The sequence below is a fragment of the Alligator mississippiensis genome, chromosome 2 (assembly GCF_030867095.1).
Source record: "Alligator mississippiensis isolate rAllMis1 chromosome 2, rAllMis1, whole genome shotgun sequence".
NCBI classification, from domain to species: Eukaryota; Metazoa; Chordata; order Crocodylia; family Alligatoridae; genus Alligator; species Alligator mississippiensis.
This window is the reverse complement of record NC_081825.1, coordinates 293215400-293231246: the sequence shown is the minus strand read 5'-3', so window position 1 is coordinate 293231246 and position 15847 is coordinate 293215400. Positions and strand designations below refer to the sequence as shown.

Here is a 15847-nt window from a genome sequence, read left to right as displayed (position 1 = left end):
CTGAGGTTTGCACTGATGCTTTCGGATTTTAATGTTGTGTAGATCAGTGGTTCGCAACCTTTTTTGTACCGGGTCCCATTTGTAAACATCAATAGCCAGTCCCAACCCAGTGCCCCTCACTCCCAATCCGCTGCCCCCAGGTCCCAGCCCCCCAGCATGTGGGATAAAGGAAGGGTGTATGTGGGGCATGGGGACCCCCAAGCAGCTCCTCTGGCAGGGACTCTGCCATCCTGCAAGGGAAAAGCCAATTTTCCCCACGTTTTTCTCCTTTTAAAGGAGAATCCATGTTTAAACTGTGTTTGTGACCCTTTCATCTATTCTTGCGACCCATTTTGGGGTCATGACCCACAGGTTGAAAAACGCTGGTGTAGATTGTCTTTCTTTTGTCCAGCTACTCTTTCCATGTGTACAAACCATGTCAAGTACGAACCATGAACTATTAGTTTCTCCAGCATATAGCTGCAGACATTAAGAAATGGGAGATGATATATAGGAGGGACGTGAGAACAGGAATGCAGGACAGATGATAGGCTATGGGTAGGGTTTTTCCAATGAGTTTGGCGAAATGTAGGGCCCTACTGAGCACTTCTGAAAATCCATTTATAAAAAGATATGCTGTATTTACTTACAAGTTCAAGCACAGCTCTGTATTCTTGGCCTTATTCTATACAAAATGGCAAAAATCAGAGTTTACAGATTATTTTCTCAGTTGTTGCTAGTGCTTATTTCTGTTAGCATCTATAAGCCCTTGTCCTAGACTGAAACTTCACTGAACACGCACAAAAAAAATGAACATTTTTGTTTCAGAAAGTTTACCATCGACGTGCAACACACGGGACAATTGATGAATACCCACCTTACCCAAGACAGCAACGAGATGCTGCGGGTCAGCTGCCAGGTAGTGGTTCAACACACGATCAGCATTACTGTGATCCCGGTGTTGTGGATGTTGGAAACAGGGGACGGTAAGGAAGGAAAATGCCTTTGTTTTCACAGGTGGCACAGAACGGGTCCCATCGCTGTGTGAGGCCGGTCCCCTTCCACCCTTGTTCTGGGGCACCGGGGAGCTGCCTCGCTCAGGGGGACTCACACCCCGGCTGCAGATTACAAATGGCAAGACTCCTTACGCCCATTTCACAGACGGGAGCCGAGTGACAGAGGAAGCGGCCCAACCCGAGGGCGGACACACGCCCCCAGGAGCGGTCACAGTAAGACCCCCTACTCCGGGGGGGGGGGGGGGGTCTTGGCGCTGCACCCAGGACGAGCACCACGGAGCCCGCGACCGACCAATCACAGCGCTGCCCCCGCTGTCGTCATGCGCCCGCGGTTCCGTAACGGAGACGGTGGGCGGCCAATGAGAGCGCGGGGCGGCTCCTTGTCGGGAGTCGATAGGAAGGGCGGGGAGGGCTGGGCGCCCAATGAGCGGGCCCGACCGGCTCCCCGCGGGCCAATGAGCGGCCGCAGAGCTGGCTTGGCTCGGCCAATGAGCGGTTTCGGGGGAGATTTGAAAGCGAGGCGGAGCGGGCGGCTGCGGGTGTCTCGGGGGCTCCGGCCGCTGCGGGTGAGCGCGGGCTCGGGCGGTGAAGGGAGTGGGGGAGGGGCGGAGGGGAAAGGAAGAGGGGGAGTGGGGGGAGGTGTAGGGGGGCAGTATATGGCACCCCCCCTGGCAGGGGGCCGGGTCTGTCCCAGAGGTGGCTCCACTCCGCTCTGTTTCCTGCCCCGCGCGAGGCCAGCCCGTCTGTGCCCCTCCCTCAGCTCCCTTGGGGGCAGAAGTGGCCAGGCCCACGTCGTGTGCACCCAGGGCTGGCAGCAGCCTGAGGCTGAAGTGGCTCTTTGCTGCCAGTCCCTGGGGGTGGGTTTTGCCCCCTCGTGCCCGCTCCTGTTTCAGGCCTGCATACTCGATGTGTGATGTGCTGTGACTTTCTCATTAGCAAATACAGTTTTTTGGATGAAATGCTGACTCCTTCTTTCGCCGGTTGACTGGGACTAAGGTGCGCAGGTTCAGGAGCCAGCGTGTGCCCGGGTGGCAGCAGGAGGAAGGTGCGGGAGCCGCGGCAGCCCAGGCAGGACGGGAGAGGCAAGGCTGTCCGAGGGCAGTGCCTTTCAGCTTGCGGTCGTCAATCCCCTTGACTGTGTCTAAGGCAGGGGTTGGCTGTTTTTGGGCAGCGCCAACAACCCCTGCAGCCTCGATTTGTAGGATGTTGATGTGCCGGGGGAGGATGGTGGGGGAGCCGCGAGGGGCCTGATCCTTGTGAAGGCGCAGCCCCAGCTTATTCCCCCCTGTCCACCGTGAAGCGAGCGTGCCAAGCGAAACGCCTTCGTTTGCTATGCTCTGGCACCTGTGCTGGGGGCTGCCTCCCCCTAATCTATGGGGGCCACCAAAGATGACTGATCAATCAGAAGTATGTGAGTACACTTACACTTCAGAGGGGTCTGCACCTCCATTTTTGGGGTCTGTAAATAAAAAAAGGTTGAAAACCACTGTCCCAGGGGGATCGGTATTTATTTTATCTTGTGTGCATTGTTAGTTACTTTGGTTTTTTATTCTTTGATCTTTGATTGGACTAGCTGTGCTGTAGAGTTAGGCCAGCTTTCGCATGCAAGAGACCTGATGAAGGAAGGACATCTTTTGTTGGAAAGCTCCTACTGTACAGTTGGTCCAATCAAAGCTATTTCCCTAAGACATCCTTGCCTCGTATCCTGATTATGGCTCACTACAACCTAACAAATGTTGCTGTTGATCTCCCTGTGCTCTGCAAGTTATAACTATCCTCTCCCTTCTCAATGGTCTCTTCTGCCACTTACTATCTTGCCCATTCTCCTGCCCTTTTGTTCACAGTGCTCCTCCATCTCTCTAAGCAGACTGTTTGTATTAACACAGACACCTCTGTCTCCTAGTTAGCTCAGCCTGTGTCTTCCTCTTTCTTAGACCTGAGGAAGGCCAATTAATGCCCCAAAAGCTTGTCCACCAGCTCTCCCAACCATAATTGATCCAATAAAAACTATTCCAAACAATCCTTGCCTCTCAAAATGAGAAGGGAACGTTACAGTCTGTGGAAGGAAAGGAGAGTCACTAAGGATGTATACCAAGGAATAGGAAGATCAAGAATGTAATGGTGAAAAAAATCTACCTATCTGTCTATCAAATCTGGCAAGGGATGTGACTGACAAGAAGAAGGTATTCTCAAAATATTTTATATAGAAAGGAAATACTTGGGAAACTGGATCCACTGCTCAATAGTGAGCCCCTAATAAAGGATGTGAAGAAGGCAGAGTTGTTCAGTGACTACTGAGTCTGTCTCAAAAAAATAAGCTGTGACCAGACTGCTAACAATTTAATATAAACAAAGAAGAGGAAAGGCTGCAGTTCATGAAAAAATAGAGGTATAAAAGCTCTTTTGACCAATTTGAAGGAATTTAAGCTAGTATGACTTGACAAAATTCATCTCAGGGTGCTGAAGAAATGTCAGAGCTACTGATAATAGTATCTGTGTAGCCATGCATGACAGGTGAAGTCCCAGGGAATGGGAGAAGAGCTAACTAAAAAGGAGGACCTGGAGAATTATAGACTGGTCAGCCTGAAGTTAATCCTGGGAAGGTACTAAAGCAAACTATAGGACTGTCAGCAGGTAAGCACTTGGGAGAGGAAGGTGCAGTCAGTAGCAGCCAGTGTGGATTTGTGAACCTTGCCAAACCAAGGTCCTGATTAGTGTAACTAGTTCAGTGGATCAAGGGACTGCAGTGCGCTTTAGTAAGACATGATATGATCCCACTTGGCATTCTCAACAGTAGAAATGTGGACTAGATAAAATTACTGTTGTGTGACTATGTAATTGGTTGAATAACACAAGCAGAATGTAACTTTGTCGATTGAGGTCAAAGTGGCAGGTTTCAGATGAGGAGCCACTGAATCCAGTGTTAACATTTTTACTAATGACTTAAATGCAGGAATACAGAGCTTCTGCATGAAGTTTGCAGGTGAGAAAATACTGAGAGGGGCTGTGAACACATTGGGGGAGTAGAATTGTAGTGGAATTCAGAAGAATCTCCATAAATTGAAGAATTATGCACAGGGTGACTATGGAATTCAGCAGAGACCAGTGTAAGGCCCTACCTAGGGAAGAACTAAATGCAAAAATATGGAATGAGAGCTAATTGGTTAGGCAGGAGCATCGCTGAGAAGGATCTGTGAGTTTTGGTGGATCACAGTCTCAACATAAGTTAGCAATGTGATGCAGTCAGGAGAAAGCAAATGCTGTTTTGCGCTGTATTGCCAGAAGTATTGTATACAAGACATGAAAGGTGATAGTATCACCTGCGTGGTGCTGCTTAGGCCTCATCTGGAGCATTGCTTACAGTGCTGGGCTCCACATTCTTTATAGAAATGAGAGGATCCAGAGGCAAGCAGTAGAGGTTGTAAAGGGGTTAGAATGGAAACCATATAAGGAAAGGTTGAGAAAATTAGTTAGGTTTAATTTGGTGAAATGGAGATGAAGGGAGGGACATGATGGCAGTTTTCAATTATTTAAAAGGCTGCTATAAAGAAGAGGGAGAACAACTATTCTTCCTTATTGCAGAAGGCAGGGCATGAAGTGATGGCTCTAAACTGCAACAAAGCAGATTTGGATTTAATTTTGAAAAAAGAAGAAAGAAAACACCTTCTTAACTCTAAGAAGATAAGGACAGTGGAAGTTGGGACTTTTCTTCCTTGGACATTTTCAAGAGGAGGTTGGGTGGGTCATCCTTGGTCCAGGATGAGTTAGGATGTATTTGTGTGGGAGCTTGTACTTGGTTGACCCTTCAAACCTTGTGATTCTTTAATGCAAGGCTGTATAATCTTTTCCTGAAAGAAGTAACTTGCCATCATTGTACAAGAGATTTCTGTTGGAGGACTGCTTCCAACCCAGCTGATCCTTTAGAAGGTGGTTAGGGTACTCTTCTGGGACATGGGAGATGAGTTTGAGCCCTTTAAGCTGGAGAGGACATTGTACCTGCACGTCCCTTTTCTTGGCTCAGGGGTCTAACTGCAAGACTGTTCATAAAATGTGGGCGCTATCACTGGCACTGTTGCCTTCTCTTGTGTTTTAAAAACATGAGACAGTTATCTGTATGCACAGGGATAATGTAGGGGCCTTAGTAAGGACTGGTGTTTTGCCTCCTAAATCCCTAATTACTGGGTGCCTAGAATTCCTTTTTCTTAGGTGACTAATTCATCCCTATTTACTGTATGGGGAGCTTAGGCAGTGAACTGGATTTATGAATTCTTAGTATTGACTGTCTAAGAGTTAGGTATAATTATTCTGAGCCTCAGCATGTCTAAGTGACACTGTTTTGTACCATTTATCTATTCTAGTTACATTAGTTACCTTTGCAAAAAAACCTAGGAGTATTCTAAAGAAATGAAAGAGGAAAACATCATCTGCTATTTTCAATCCTGTGCTATCATCCTGTTTTGATAGTTTTACTGATGGTCTTTCCTACCAGACTTATTTTAGGTGCTAGTTCTTTCAGAACATTTTTCTTGTACAATTAAGCTGTGACTTTTGTTTCCATCTAAGTTTTTATCCCTGTCCTTATTCCTCTTAGCCATTTGTGGGGGGTCAGTCAGGACATTGACCTACCAGGGGCCTGGCTGCCAGGAATGATCTGGGGGTCTACAGGGTGGGGGCACAGGTTACTGGAGCCAAGAGGGGAGATCCAAGAGATGTAGTCCGAGGACTGGTGCTGAGTCCCAAGGAAGATCTTGAGGTCAGGTTCAAGGAAGCCAAGCCAAATCAGGATGCTGGGGAATCCAGGGCCAGCACTGAAGTTCAGGGGAGATCCAAGATTAGAGTCGGAGAAAGCCAAAGATGAGTCAAGAGCCAGGAGAACCAGAGAGCAGCAAACATGAGGCTTGCCAGAACAGAGTGGGGCTGTAGGTATGCTTATAAGGAGTTGAGTGGTGCTCTCAGCAGGCAGTCCAGTTGCAGGGACCTGGGGCAGTCACATCAGCAAGGGATTAGGGGCAGGTGTGACTAACCAGGTGCCAAGCCGTGCATGCCTGATCAGGGCCCTGACACTATCTCATTGGCAGTTCTCACTTCTCTTCCTGTTTGATCTCAAGTCTTCCCCTACAGGATTTTCTGTGTGCTTGGAATATAGGTTTCAGGTAGTCAAAAGTGTTTGGCATTTAGGTTTCTGCATCTTATTCATTCAAGTTTATGAGCTCCTCATTTCAGTTGACTTAACTAACTAGGCCCCCTATTTTCTCAGAGTTGGCTGTCTTGAAACTGCGAATCTTAGTTACAGACCTATTTTTATTTTATCCTTCAGTTTAAACTGAATGAACTTTTCATTCAATTACCAATGGAGGACAACATTTTGCAAAGGACATAACTGAAGGTAAAGGCCAGATCAATACAGCTGAGAACAGAGTAGCAGTTCTGAACTCCAGGTAGGAGGATGTCCTAAACAAGTTTGAGGTTTGTTCAATGGAGCATAAAGTGTAGAAGCTGCATATATGGCTGTTAGGAACAGGTCTTAATCACCCAGTGGAGCACTGTTGATTCTGGAATACAAAATTCATGAAGTAGGGAGAGGATCATTTTCTAAGTAGCCTTGTATTTTTGATGGACAAATACTACTGTAAATGTAATTAGTGCGCTGCAAATACCTAATAGTGTTTTTAGTTGGTACCATAGTCTTATGTTAGGGCACTGTAACATTCGACAGAAAAAGTGCATGTCTCCAAAAGATTGCAATCTAAGTTCTGTGATACTATAGCTTTAAAGTAATTTTCTTGGAGTTTTAATTTACTTTTACAGTCATTGAACAGGTTTGTTTGCCTTGAGCACCACCTACAGAAGATGGCTTTTGCCATTGGACTGGCTTGCTTTACTGGCATAATGCCACACAAGACCCTAGGGATCACTGGCTGAAAATTATCTTTAGTGTCTGCTGCATACAGATTGTCATTTGTAATGATTTGTTTCATAGCTTTCAAAAATGAGGAAGAATGCTGAAGCCTTTACTGTTATGATGGCCTGATGGCCACCTATAAGTTTGATGGCCACCTATAAGTTTATCAGGGGTGACCACCAGTATCTGGGGGAATGTTTGTTCACCAGAGCGCCCCAAGGGATGACGACTAGGTCAAATGGTCATAAACTACGACAAGACCGTTTCAGGCTGGACATAAGGAAGAATTTCTTTACTGTCCGAGCCCCCAAGGTCTAGAACAGCCTGCCACTGGAGGTGGTTCAAGCGCCTACATTGAACACCTTCAAGAGCAAACTGGATGCTTATCTTGCTGGGATCCTATGACCCCAGCTGACTTCCTGCCCTTTGGGCAGGGGGCTGGACTCGATGATCTTCTGAGGTCCCTTCCAGCCCTAATGTCTATGAAATTTATGAAATTATGTCAGAGCTTTTTGAAATAAAAATAATAAAAACAGCACTTGCCTATTTTTTGTTCCCTAATTCTGTAGAAATTTTATCTTGGCTGGAGAAGATGGCTGCTACATCCCAGTTTGCCAATCGATACAGAAAGGATCTGAGCACAGAAAATCTTAGAACAAAATCAGCACGCAGGAAGTCACTGATTCAAAAGGAAAACAGACACAAGCTGTTTGAAAAGAGCCGGCAGTTTGGATTGGCAGATGTCAACGTCCAGTTATCAAAAGAGAGGGGACTTCCTCGACTGGATGAGACGCAAGAAGTGTCTTGTCAGGAAAACCAGGTTAAACAAAGTGAGTAACAAAAGCTTGTAGCATACCTTACGGTTAAAATGATTTTAAGTTGCTTTAATAAGCAGGCCTGAATGCACTGCAGTCAAAGGAATTTAACAAGTTCAGCATTATGAATTGGAAAATGCCAAAGATTTGAGTCCTCTGGCTACTAGTTCTAGTAAACTGTTATGAACCAAATTAATAGCAAGAAGACTAGTGTATATTTGTCTTCCCCTTCCCATTACAATGAGGATGCTTCTGTTCTTTACCCTGCTTTGGATTTAATGCACTTATAGCTTATCTTTTTATTAAGCTCCATTATTAAGCACATTATAAAATGTGATGTGTTTTAAATAAATAAGTATTAATTGTTTCTCACCTGTAACACTTGCTACTGATATTTATAACTTATAAATTGAGTGCATATGTGTTATCTTATACTACATAGTAATTATTTGACTATAAAAGTGGAACTGTAATATACAATTTGACCATAATTTCTCCAATACTCATTTTGCAGTAATTAAATTGAAGTGGAACAACGTATTTTCATACCTGGTTAAATGTCTGTTTTTATGTTGTCATAGAACAAGCTACAAATGTAGCTTTCAAAAGTGTAAGTGAGCGCAAGGAAATGCTCCAACGCTATAAAGAAGAAAAAGAACTTCGAAAACTAAAGGAGCAGAGAGAGAAAGCTAAAAAGGGTGTATTTAAAGTTGGACTTTATAAACCTGCTGCACCTGGTTTTCTTCCATCTGCATCACAGAATGCAGTGACAGTCAAGCCAAAGGAGAAGGTAATACAATAGTGATATTGGTGCCTGTCTTCGGCTGGGTCTGTTAAATAATGCTTTATGCATTTATCTTTAATGAAGATTAATATCACTTTGATCTAGAAGGGTTGAGCTCCATCCATTATTGATACAATACCAGTGAGTTGGCTGCTTTTAAAATGGAAGAAACTTGGACATTGATGCTTGACCTTTTAAATCTGCATGCTGGAAAAGGGGTGAGGGGCTGGTCTATGGGCCAGAGTCGTCCCCATGTCAGGATTGGGCCTTGTGCAGCTTCTGCTCACACACTGCTTCTGCCCCACATGCCTGATCTAGCAGGCAAGACGATCCCACTGTCTGGCCTGCAGGCCTCCCTACAGGTCCAGAAATTTGACAGCTGGGGAGTGGTACCATGGCTACCCCCCTGCCAAATTTTCAGACTTGAGAGCCTTGAAAATTGGGTGATACAGTGTTGGATCTGGGCCTGATCCCTCCAGCTGCTCAGTGGGGGGTGGGGAGGCCAAGAGCTGGGGTATTCTTCCTCTACAATGTGGCTCTCAGCCTGTTGGTTCTTGCCTGCTGGTGTCAGCCAGGCTGACAGCATGGCGGGGCAGGGATCAGGGAGGAAGAGAGAACAGGGGGGGCTTTAATTTGGGGCAGAGGGCCGCTTACCCAGTTTTGACAAGCTGTCGAGGGCCACATGGGTAGCCCTGCCCCTTGACAAGTGCCCTGCCCCCTGGTCACCATCTTGGGACCAATGTCTCAGGGCCAGCACTGGTAGGGTCCAGAGCGGGGCACAGGCTGGCAGGGGTCTGTGGAGCCAGGCTAGGCTACACCAGCAGGGAGAGGGGGGAGATGGCTTGGCTCCATAGAGCCCCTGCTGGCCGGGACCCTGTACTCCTGCTGCCGTGCTCTGGGCCCCGCCGGTGCTGGCCCTGGGACACTGGTGTGGGCCCCGTGCACCTGCTCACTCCCAGTGCCCCCCAGCCCCGCGGTACAGGCCGGGGGTAGCACATAGCCCCGACCCCCTTTTCACTGGCAGGGAAGGATCTGGTGCTGAGTGTGGGGAAAAGTGGCTGCTCCCCTGCCCCATGCCTGGTGCTCCCTGCTGCAGCCCACGCAGGGCTGTTTGGAGCAGGCACAGGCAGCCCCAGGTGGGCTGCGAGTGGCTGCAGTGTGGGGCGCTGGCCATGGGGTGGGGGAGGGGCTGCTTTTCCCCACGCTCAGTACCCGCTTGTAACCCGCCCCTGCTGCCAGCCTGGCTCCAGCCTGGGCTCCAGGCTCACCCGTTGGGGTTGCGCACGGTGGCAGCAGCTGCAGCCCCTCCGCTTGCCGCACTGGGCAGTGTTTGCCACCTCCACCTCTGTGCTGCCCAGCATGCGAGCTCTGAGCAGGCAGCAGCAAACGCTATGCGGCAGGGCAAACGGGGGGGCTGCAGCTGCCACTGCACAGCCCCGACAGGCGAGCCTGGATCTGGTGCAGAGCCCAGACTGGCTGCGGGGGCGGGTTACAAGCTGGTGCTGAGTGCGGGGGGGTGCCTGTGCCTGCTCAGGACAGCCCCACGTGTGTTGCGAGTGGCTGCAGCAGGGAGTGCCAGCCATGGGGTGGGGGCAAGGGGCTGCTTTTCCTGGGGCTCCTCCCCTGCCCTCCGTCCTTCCCTGCCCTCCCCCCTTACCTGAGTTTCGGGTGTGGTATAGCCACAAGGTCCCAGGGGGTGGGGCCGGGCTGGCCCTGCTGTTGTGGGAGCCCGCCGGGCTTCCCCTGGGTCCTACTGCCCCTGGTAGTAAAACTCAGTAAACGGCCCTCCAGCCCAAATAATTGCCCATCCCTGCCCTAGATCAAAACAGCAGTAGTGTAGTTATTTAAATGTATTGCCCTTTCCAGCTGCATTTCTGCTCCTTTGCCAGTGGGTTGCTAGTGTGGACATGCAGCCTGACAGACTTCTCCCTAAAATAACTCAAAATAACTGTATGGATATACAACCAGATGTCCCAGGAAAAAGTGTTAGTACGTTTTATGTGGCATACTTCAAAAGGACTTGAAGTGGGATAATGTATATGTATGTCTGTATGAACCCAAATAAAAGCCTGTCTTGGGACAAATGTGATGTCTGTTCACAGGCTTAGGGTTTGTCTATACATGGAGCTACTAATGAATGGAATAGCTCTATGTACAGACACTTGCTGTGGAATAACGTTACCTAGTTCCTCTTCAGCTCAATACACTTGGAAGCCAGGAATAAAGTGCAATTACTTTAATCCAACTCACTTTCAAGTGCAGATAGATGTCAACCTTTTTTCACAGTGCTTTCTTCTGACACTTGTAATAAGAGGGAAAAGGAATATGTTAACACTTTTTTGGGGATGTTTTTAGCCAGCTCCTGCTTCCTCCACGCGCGTTACAAGATCAAAGGCAAAGAGCCAAGCAGAACAAACATCAACAAGGTTTCAGCCTTTCACGGTGTGTATTCTGTATTTTTGTCTTTTACTTTTGTCCTTTGTGTAGTTTATGTTAAATAATAGACCCAAATCAAATATTCTAGCTACTATAAACTAGCTGTACTAATGAGAAGTAGATAAACTAGCCCAGGACACTTGCTTGTGCTTTTAGGAGTCACATTGCACTTCGTGTTTCTGGCTGATAAACTGCACTGCAGAAATGGTTTACTAGTATTGTCAAAGCAAATGGTTTACTAGTATTGTCTTTCCATATACCCATTTGTTATTGTAAGCAAAAGGAGAGTTAGTTCAGGAGAGAACCCAAGGTCTGGTTCTTGCTATGGCAGAAGTCTGAAGATACCTAACCTAATATATCCTAGTAAAAATACATAGTGCATTGTCCTAAATTCCTTGTCCTTAAACACCCATTCAAGACTGAAATATGTCAACAGTAATTGCTAGTTTAATTGAATATTGTACTATTTTGGCATTACTTGCGTAAAAAGCATTTAATTTGACGCAACCTTTGAGAGAGGTAATAGTATAGCTCAAATAACCTTGTCTCGCCCAAATCAAATGTATCTGAAAAATCACTAATCATGATTTTTACTGTGCTCTCCTTTTCACGTGGTATTTACCTGAATCCAAGATTGACGTAGAATTTAAAATGACCCCCTAATAATTAGATTCTATGCATGGAATATTATAAATTTGTTATAATTTTCCATGCATAGAATCTAATTATTGAATGGTTTTCTTAAAATTTGGCCCCATAAAGCAGCACTGGGTGGCAATGGGTCAGACTGCCTCCCCTGCATGCCCCCTTCACCCCACATGCATGTGCCTGCTCCCCACATCACTTTTTCTCTCCTCCCTGGTGCTTTGCCCCACCTTGCTACTTGTTCCTCTATCTCCAAACCACCCTTTACCCCTCATGCCTGTGCCTGTCCTCACTGCTGCCTGTCCCCCCTGTTACTAGCCCTTCTGGTGCCCTTCTGTCTCCCATCTGCCTCCTCCTGCCATGTGCTCTCTGTTGCCTATCTCTGCCCACTTCCCCACCCTGTGCTTGTGCCTGCTCCCCCTGCTGCTTGCCTCCCCCTCCCAAGCCCTTGCTGCCCGTGCCTGTTTCTCTTCCCCCCAATTCCTTTACTCCATTCAGTCTCCCTTGTACTTCCCCCACTGTGTGGCCACTTCCCTGTTGCACGAGCTACCTCCTGGCCCGGGGCAGGTGGTGGTTTAATTCTGGCTGAACCTACCCTGGACTGTTACTCAAAAGTCTCTAAGACTAGGCTTTCTCCCCCAACCTTTCCCATGTTGATTGGGGGAAAGAACTTCATCTTGGATTTGAGTAAATACAGTAAATGTTTTCTGAAAACTGGCTTCTAAAATATGTGTATAAAGTTTGAGTGGAAAATTTTTACCTATTCCCAAGTAAGCTTAAAAATCCAGTTTCCTAAACTGATTTCACTAGTAGGTTACTAGAAATATAATGTACATTTAACAGAAGCATCGAAAGTGAGATGTCAGTTAACATAATCTCCCTTCTTTTTCAATGCCTTCATGTCACTCAGTTCTGATCACCTGCCTCAAGGCATCAGAGCTTTGCAGAATGGGCAAATTAACCTGCTCGGGGCATAAGTAAAGTAACTAGATTAACTCATTCTTAGGAAGCTGAAGATTCACAAAACACAAACTGTCTTTGTAGATCTGTGCTGACCGTGCTACCAACGGGCATAACATTCACCCTGCCCAAACTGGACGTAGACAGGCATCTGCAGACAAAGTGACTGAAAAAGGGAAAAAAGGTATGAATGTAGAATGGTTCCAAGCGAGAGGAACACTGTTCTGTTTAAAGTCCATGGTGCTGGGAAATGGATTGCCTAATTTGCTCCTAGCCATAAAACTGAAATTTCAATCCACTTTCCATTCTCTTGCTTTCCCCTTGAGCAAAGAAAATGGAGTGTACAGTTTCACAGTGTGATTCACAAGTAAGTGGAATGCTTCATAACACATTGTGGAAGATGTTCAAATTGTTCTATTAGAATTATTTAAGTAAATATTTTTGTTGAAGCTATCTAAAAAGCCTGTTCTCTAATAATGATGATGGTCAATAGCTTCCCACTAATTAGCTAGGAAGTCCCAAAGTCCTTGGTATTTTAACATTTGAGTTTACTTGTATAAGCAAAATCCCCAGTATACTTTTGGTACCTATGCTGTCCCCATGTTTCAAGGTCAGCTTCTAACTGCTGACAGTAAAGTAATTCCTGTCAGACTCCAGCAGTTTTCTGAACTTGTGCAAAACACTTCAGCATCCCATACCCTTCCTTGATCATTTCTTTTTTTTTTGATCATTTGTTAAGGTAGAAACTTCTCTTATCTAGTCAGCAAGGGACTACCTTTTACTTTGATATTCTGTCAGTAGTTTGCTGCCTGCACTGATGTCTCCAGAACTTAATTTTTGTTCTGTGTCATGGCTCCATTGCTTAGTGCTCCATCACCTGTGCCACATTTTGCCTTCATCATTTTTGAATTAAACTGGAAGATCTGGAAGTGAACAATTACGTGTACCAGGTGTCTTCCAAACTCCTCGTGTCTCTAGATGTTTAGGGAAATTCTCTAATAAATCCAAGTCTATTCAGTGCAAAGTAGATTTTTTTTTTATCATAAGTGCTCAAATTTAGATAATGAGCAAATATGTTTTACCAAATTACACAAACAAATAAATTGTTCCTGGAATATCTGGATGTAGAAACACAGACATGTAGTAAAACTACAGAGGTTGTAGAGGGTTGCAAGGTTCTCACAGTCAGTTTAATCCTTTTCTGAAAGGTTATTAGGGCAGTGTATGAGTGACTTGGTTCTACTCCGTGCTGGATCTGCTGCTCTGTTTTCTGCTCCTTGCCCCATCTACTGCTGTGTTGCCTGCTCCCTCCCCAATCTGCCATGTATACCACATAGAGAGGCAGCCCATGCCACTTGTCGCACATGTATCACAGGTTGGCAACCCCTGATTTAGTTCAGACTGTAGTCCCTGAAGCGACTCAACACATTGAAGAACAGTTCTTAAAAGAATGTGCTAAGCTGCCTTGAGTGAAACAATTTGCCTTGTATTCATAGGACATCAGTTAAAATCCTTTACAAGGCATTAGTACAGTTAAATGTGTGGCCGAGTTTGGTCCTGGTTGCTTTGTAAGTGGTATAATGTAACCATATCCAGCCACGTACATTAAAACAGAATCCTGCCAACAGTGCCTGTCCAGTTATCAGACTTACTGTGCGATGGATCCATACATGTTTTTAAAGTCGTGCTGCAATTATTTTTAAGCAAATAAGTGCCTTAGTCTGGAGCTGTGGCTCATAGAGACAACTGTAATATAGGTTCCTAAAATAGCTATGAGAGATGATTCATACGGGATGCTCAAGCTAATTTAAAAATCTAAGTAAACTTCAGGGCAGACTTGATGAAATTCACCAATATTAAGTATTTAAATCAGCAAGCAGTAAATCTTCAAGTGATTGATTTTACTTGTCTCTATTAGCATATTAGTTTATTTTAATAAGCAATCATTGCTTGGTATAACAATTAAAGCATACTGATTTATTATTTATAACTAAATATGGCTTATGCTAAATCTGGTACTATTGCTTACTCGGAAGATACAATAGCTGTCTACTTAAGCATAAACAATTTCATATATTTATTCAGATTCTTTCTTTCTACATTTTGATGATTTTTTTTCTTACCTAGTAAGCTGCTGATTCGTGTTGGACACACTAGTTTGTCTGGGAACCAAGCAATTCCATTTTAAAATAGTGTTTTTAAATTAAACTTGATGGATGGAAAACATTTTAATATATTGGATACGCAAGGGGAAAAGAATGAGACCAGAGGCTTTCCTGCTGAGCTTTGCTATACAACAATGATAAACTTACTGTCACTTGTTAGGGATAATAAATACCAACATTTACTCAGTTGTGAAGAAAAGTGATATAGCTACAAATTTAATATATGCTGTGCCATATTTAAAACTTGCCCTTGGAAGATAAAATGTTTCCCTTTGGTTCTGTTTATACAAAAGCAGTGTTTTCTTAAGCTGAAAAGGAATAAATTCAGCATTTGAAAATAGTCCCAATAGTTGATAGTTAATTTGGGCTTCTGACCAGCTTTCTATAATTCAGATTGAATTATGGACTTTTAATTAGACAAGGTTATTTTAATTTAAAAATTCACTCTGAATTCACCCTGGCACCTTCTAGACTGAAATGTCTAGTCTGAAGTTGGTTTGATTGTTTTGGGGGGAGAAGGGTGGCGTTCTAGTTAAGACTACATTTTGGGAGTGAACAGGGGAGAACAAATAGGTTAGTTTGCAAAGGCATCCCAGTGGGTGGCCAAGAGGAAAAGGAGCTGCATCTGGCTCCTGGCAACTGCAAAGTGAGTGAATTTGGCCTGGTTGTTTGGCGGTGGTGACGACAGTGTGCTTGGAGTGTGTGTTTGTGCCTGGGAGAAGTCGCTGCCTTTGGTTCCACTTGTGCCCTAATGAGAGAGTAGAGCTAGCCCAGCCCTAGGAAAGCATAAAAGGGAGCTCTTAAGTGAATAGCAGAGAGCAAGCAGGGCAGTTTGCCAGGCACCTTGTTGAGGGGCAAGAGTAAAAGGAGCTGGATCTGGTATTTCTGAAATGCCTCTAGTTTCATGCCCTGTTCCCTGGAGGCAGGCAGAGCTGCAGAGTTTTAACATGCAGTTGAGGAAATGGTGTAGAGGCAGGGCTGGGGGTGGGGAGTTAGGTTTATTAGAAACTGGGGATCCACTGGGGATAGGAGGAGCTTTTCAGGAAGGATGGGCTCCACCTAAACCAGAATGATAATGAACAGTTGATAGAGGAGACTGAAAACGGGAAAAGCTGGCAGGTCTGGAAGGGTACACTGAGGAGGTG

At 45.6% G+C, this 15847-nt stretch overlaps 1 protein-coding gene and 1 non-coding gene across 3 annotated transcripts in view; both read left to right on the top strand.

The window, feature by feature from the left end:
• The first annotated feature begins 1427 nt into the window (after nt 1–1427).
• The window catches only part of DLGAP5 (DLG associated protein 5), a 35235-nt gene continuing 20815 nt past the window's right edge, over nt 1428–15847 (top strand). The window contains exons 1-5 of one of the 2 annotated variants that reach the window (XM_019480015.2): nt 1428–1561; nt 7467–7727; nt 8294–8502; nt 10852–10938; nt 12622–12721. In XM_019480015.2, the coding sequence (XP_019335560.1) occupies nt 7490–7727; nt 8294–8502; nt 10852–10938; nt 12622–12721 (634 nt within the window). In that variant the 5' untranslated portion in view covers nt 1428–1561; nt 7467–7489. The remainder of the gene's footprint in view (nt 1562–7466; nt 7728–8293; nt 8503–10851; nt 10939–12621; nt 12722–15847) is intronic. The other variant, XM_019480016.2, reaches the window with a different exon arrangement.
• On the top strand, nt 14079–14210 carry LOC132248945 (small Cajal body-specific RNA 14). Its single transcript, XR_009460416.1, has one exon. It is a non-coding gene; the product is annotated as a small Cajal body-specific RNA 14 (non-coding RNA).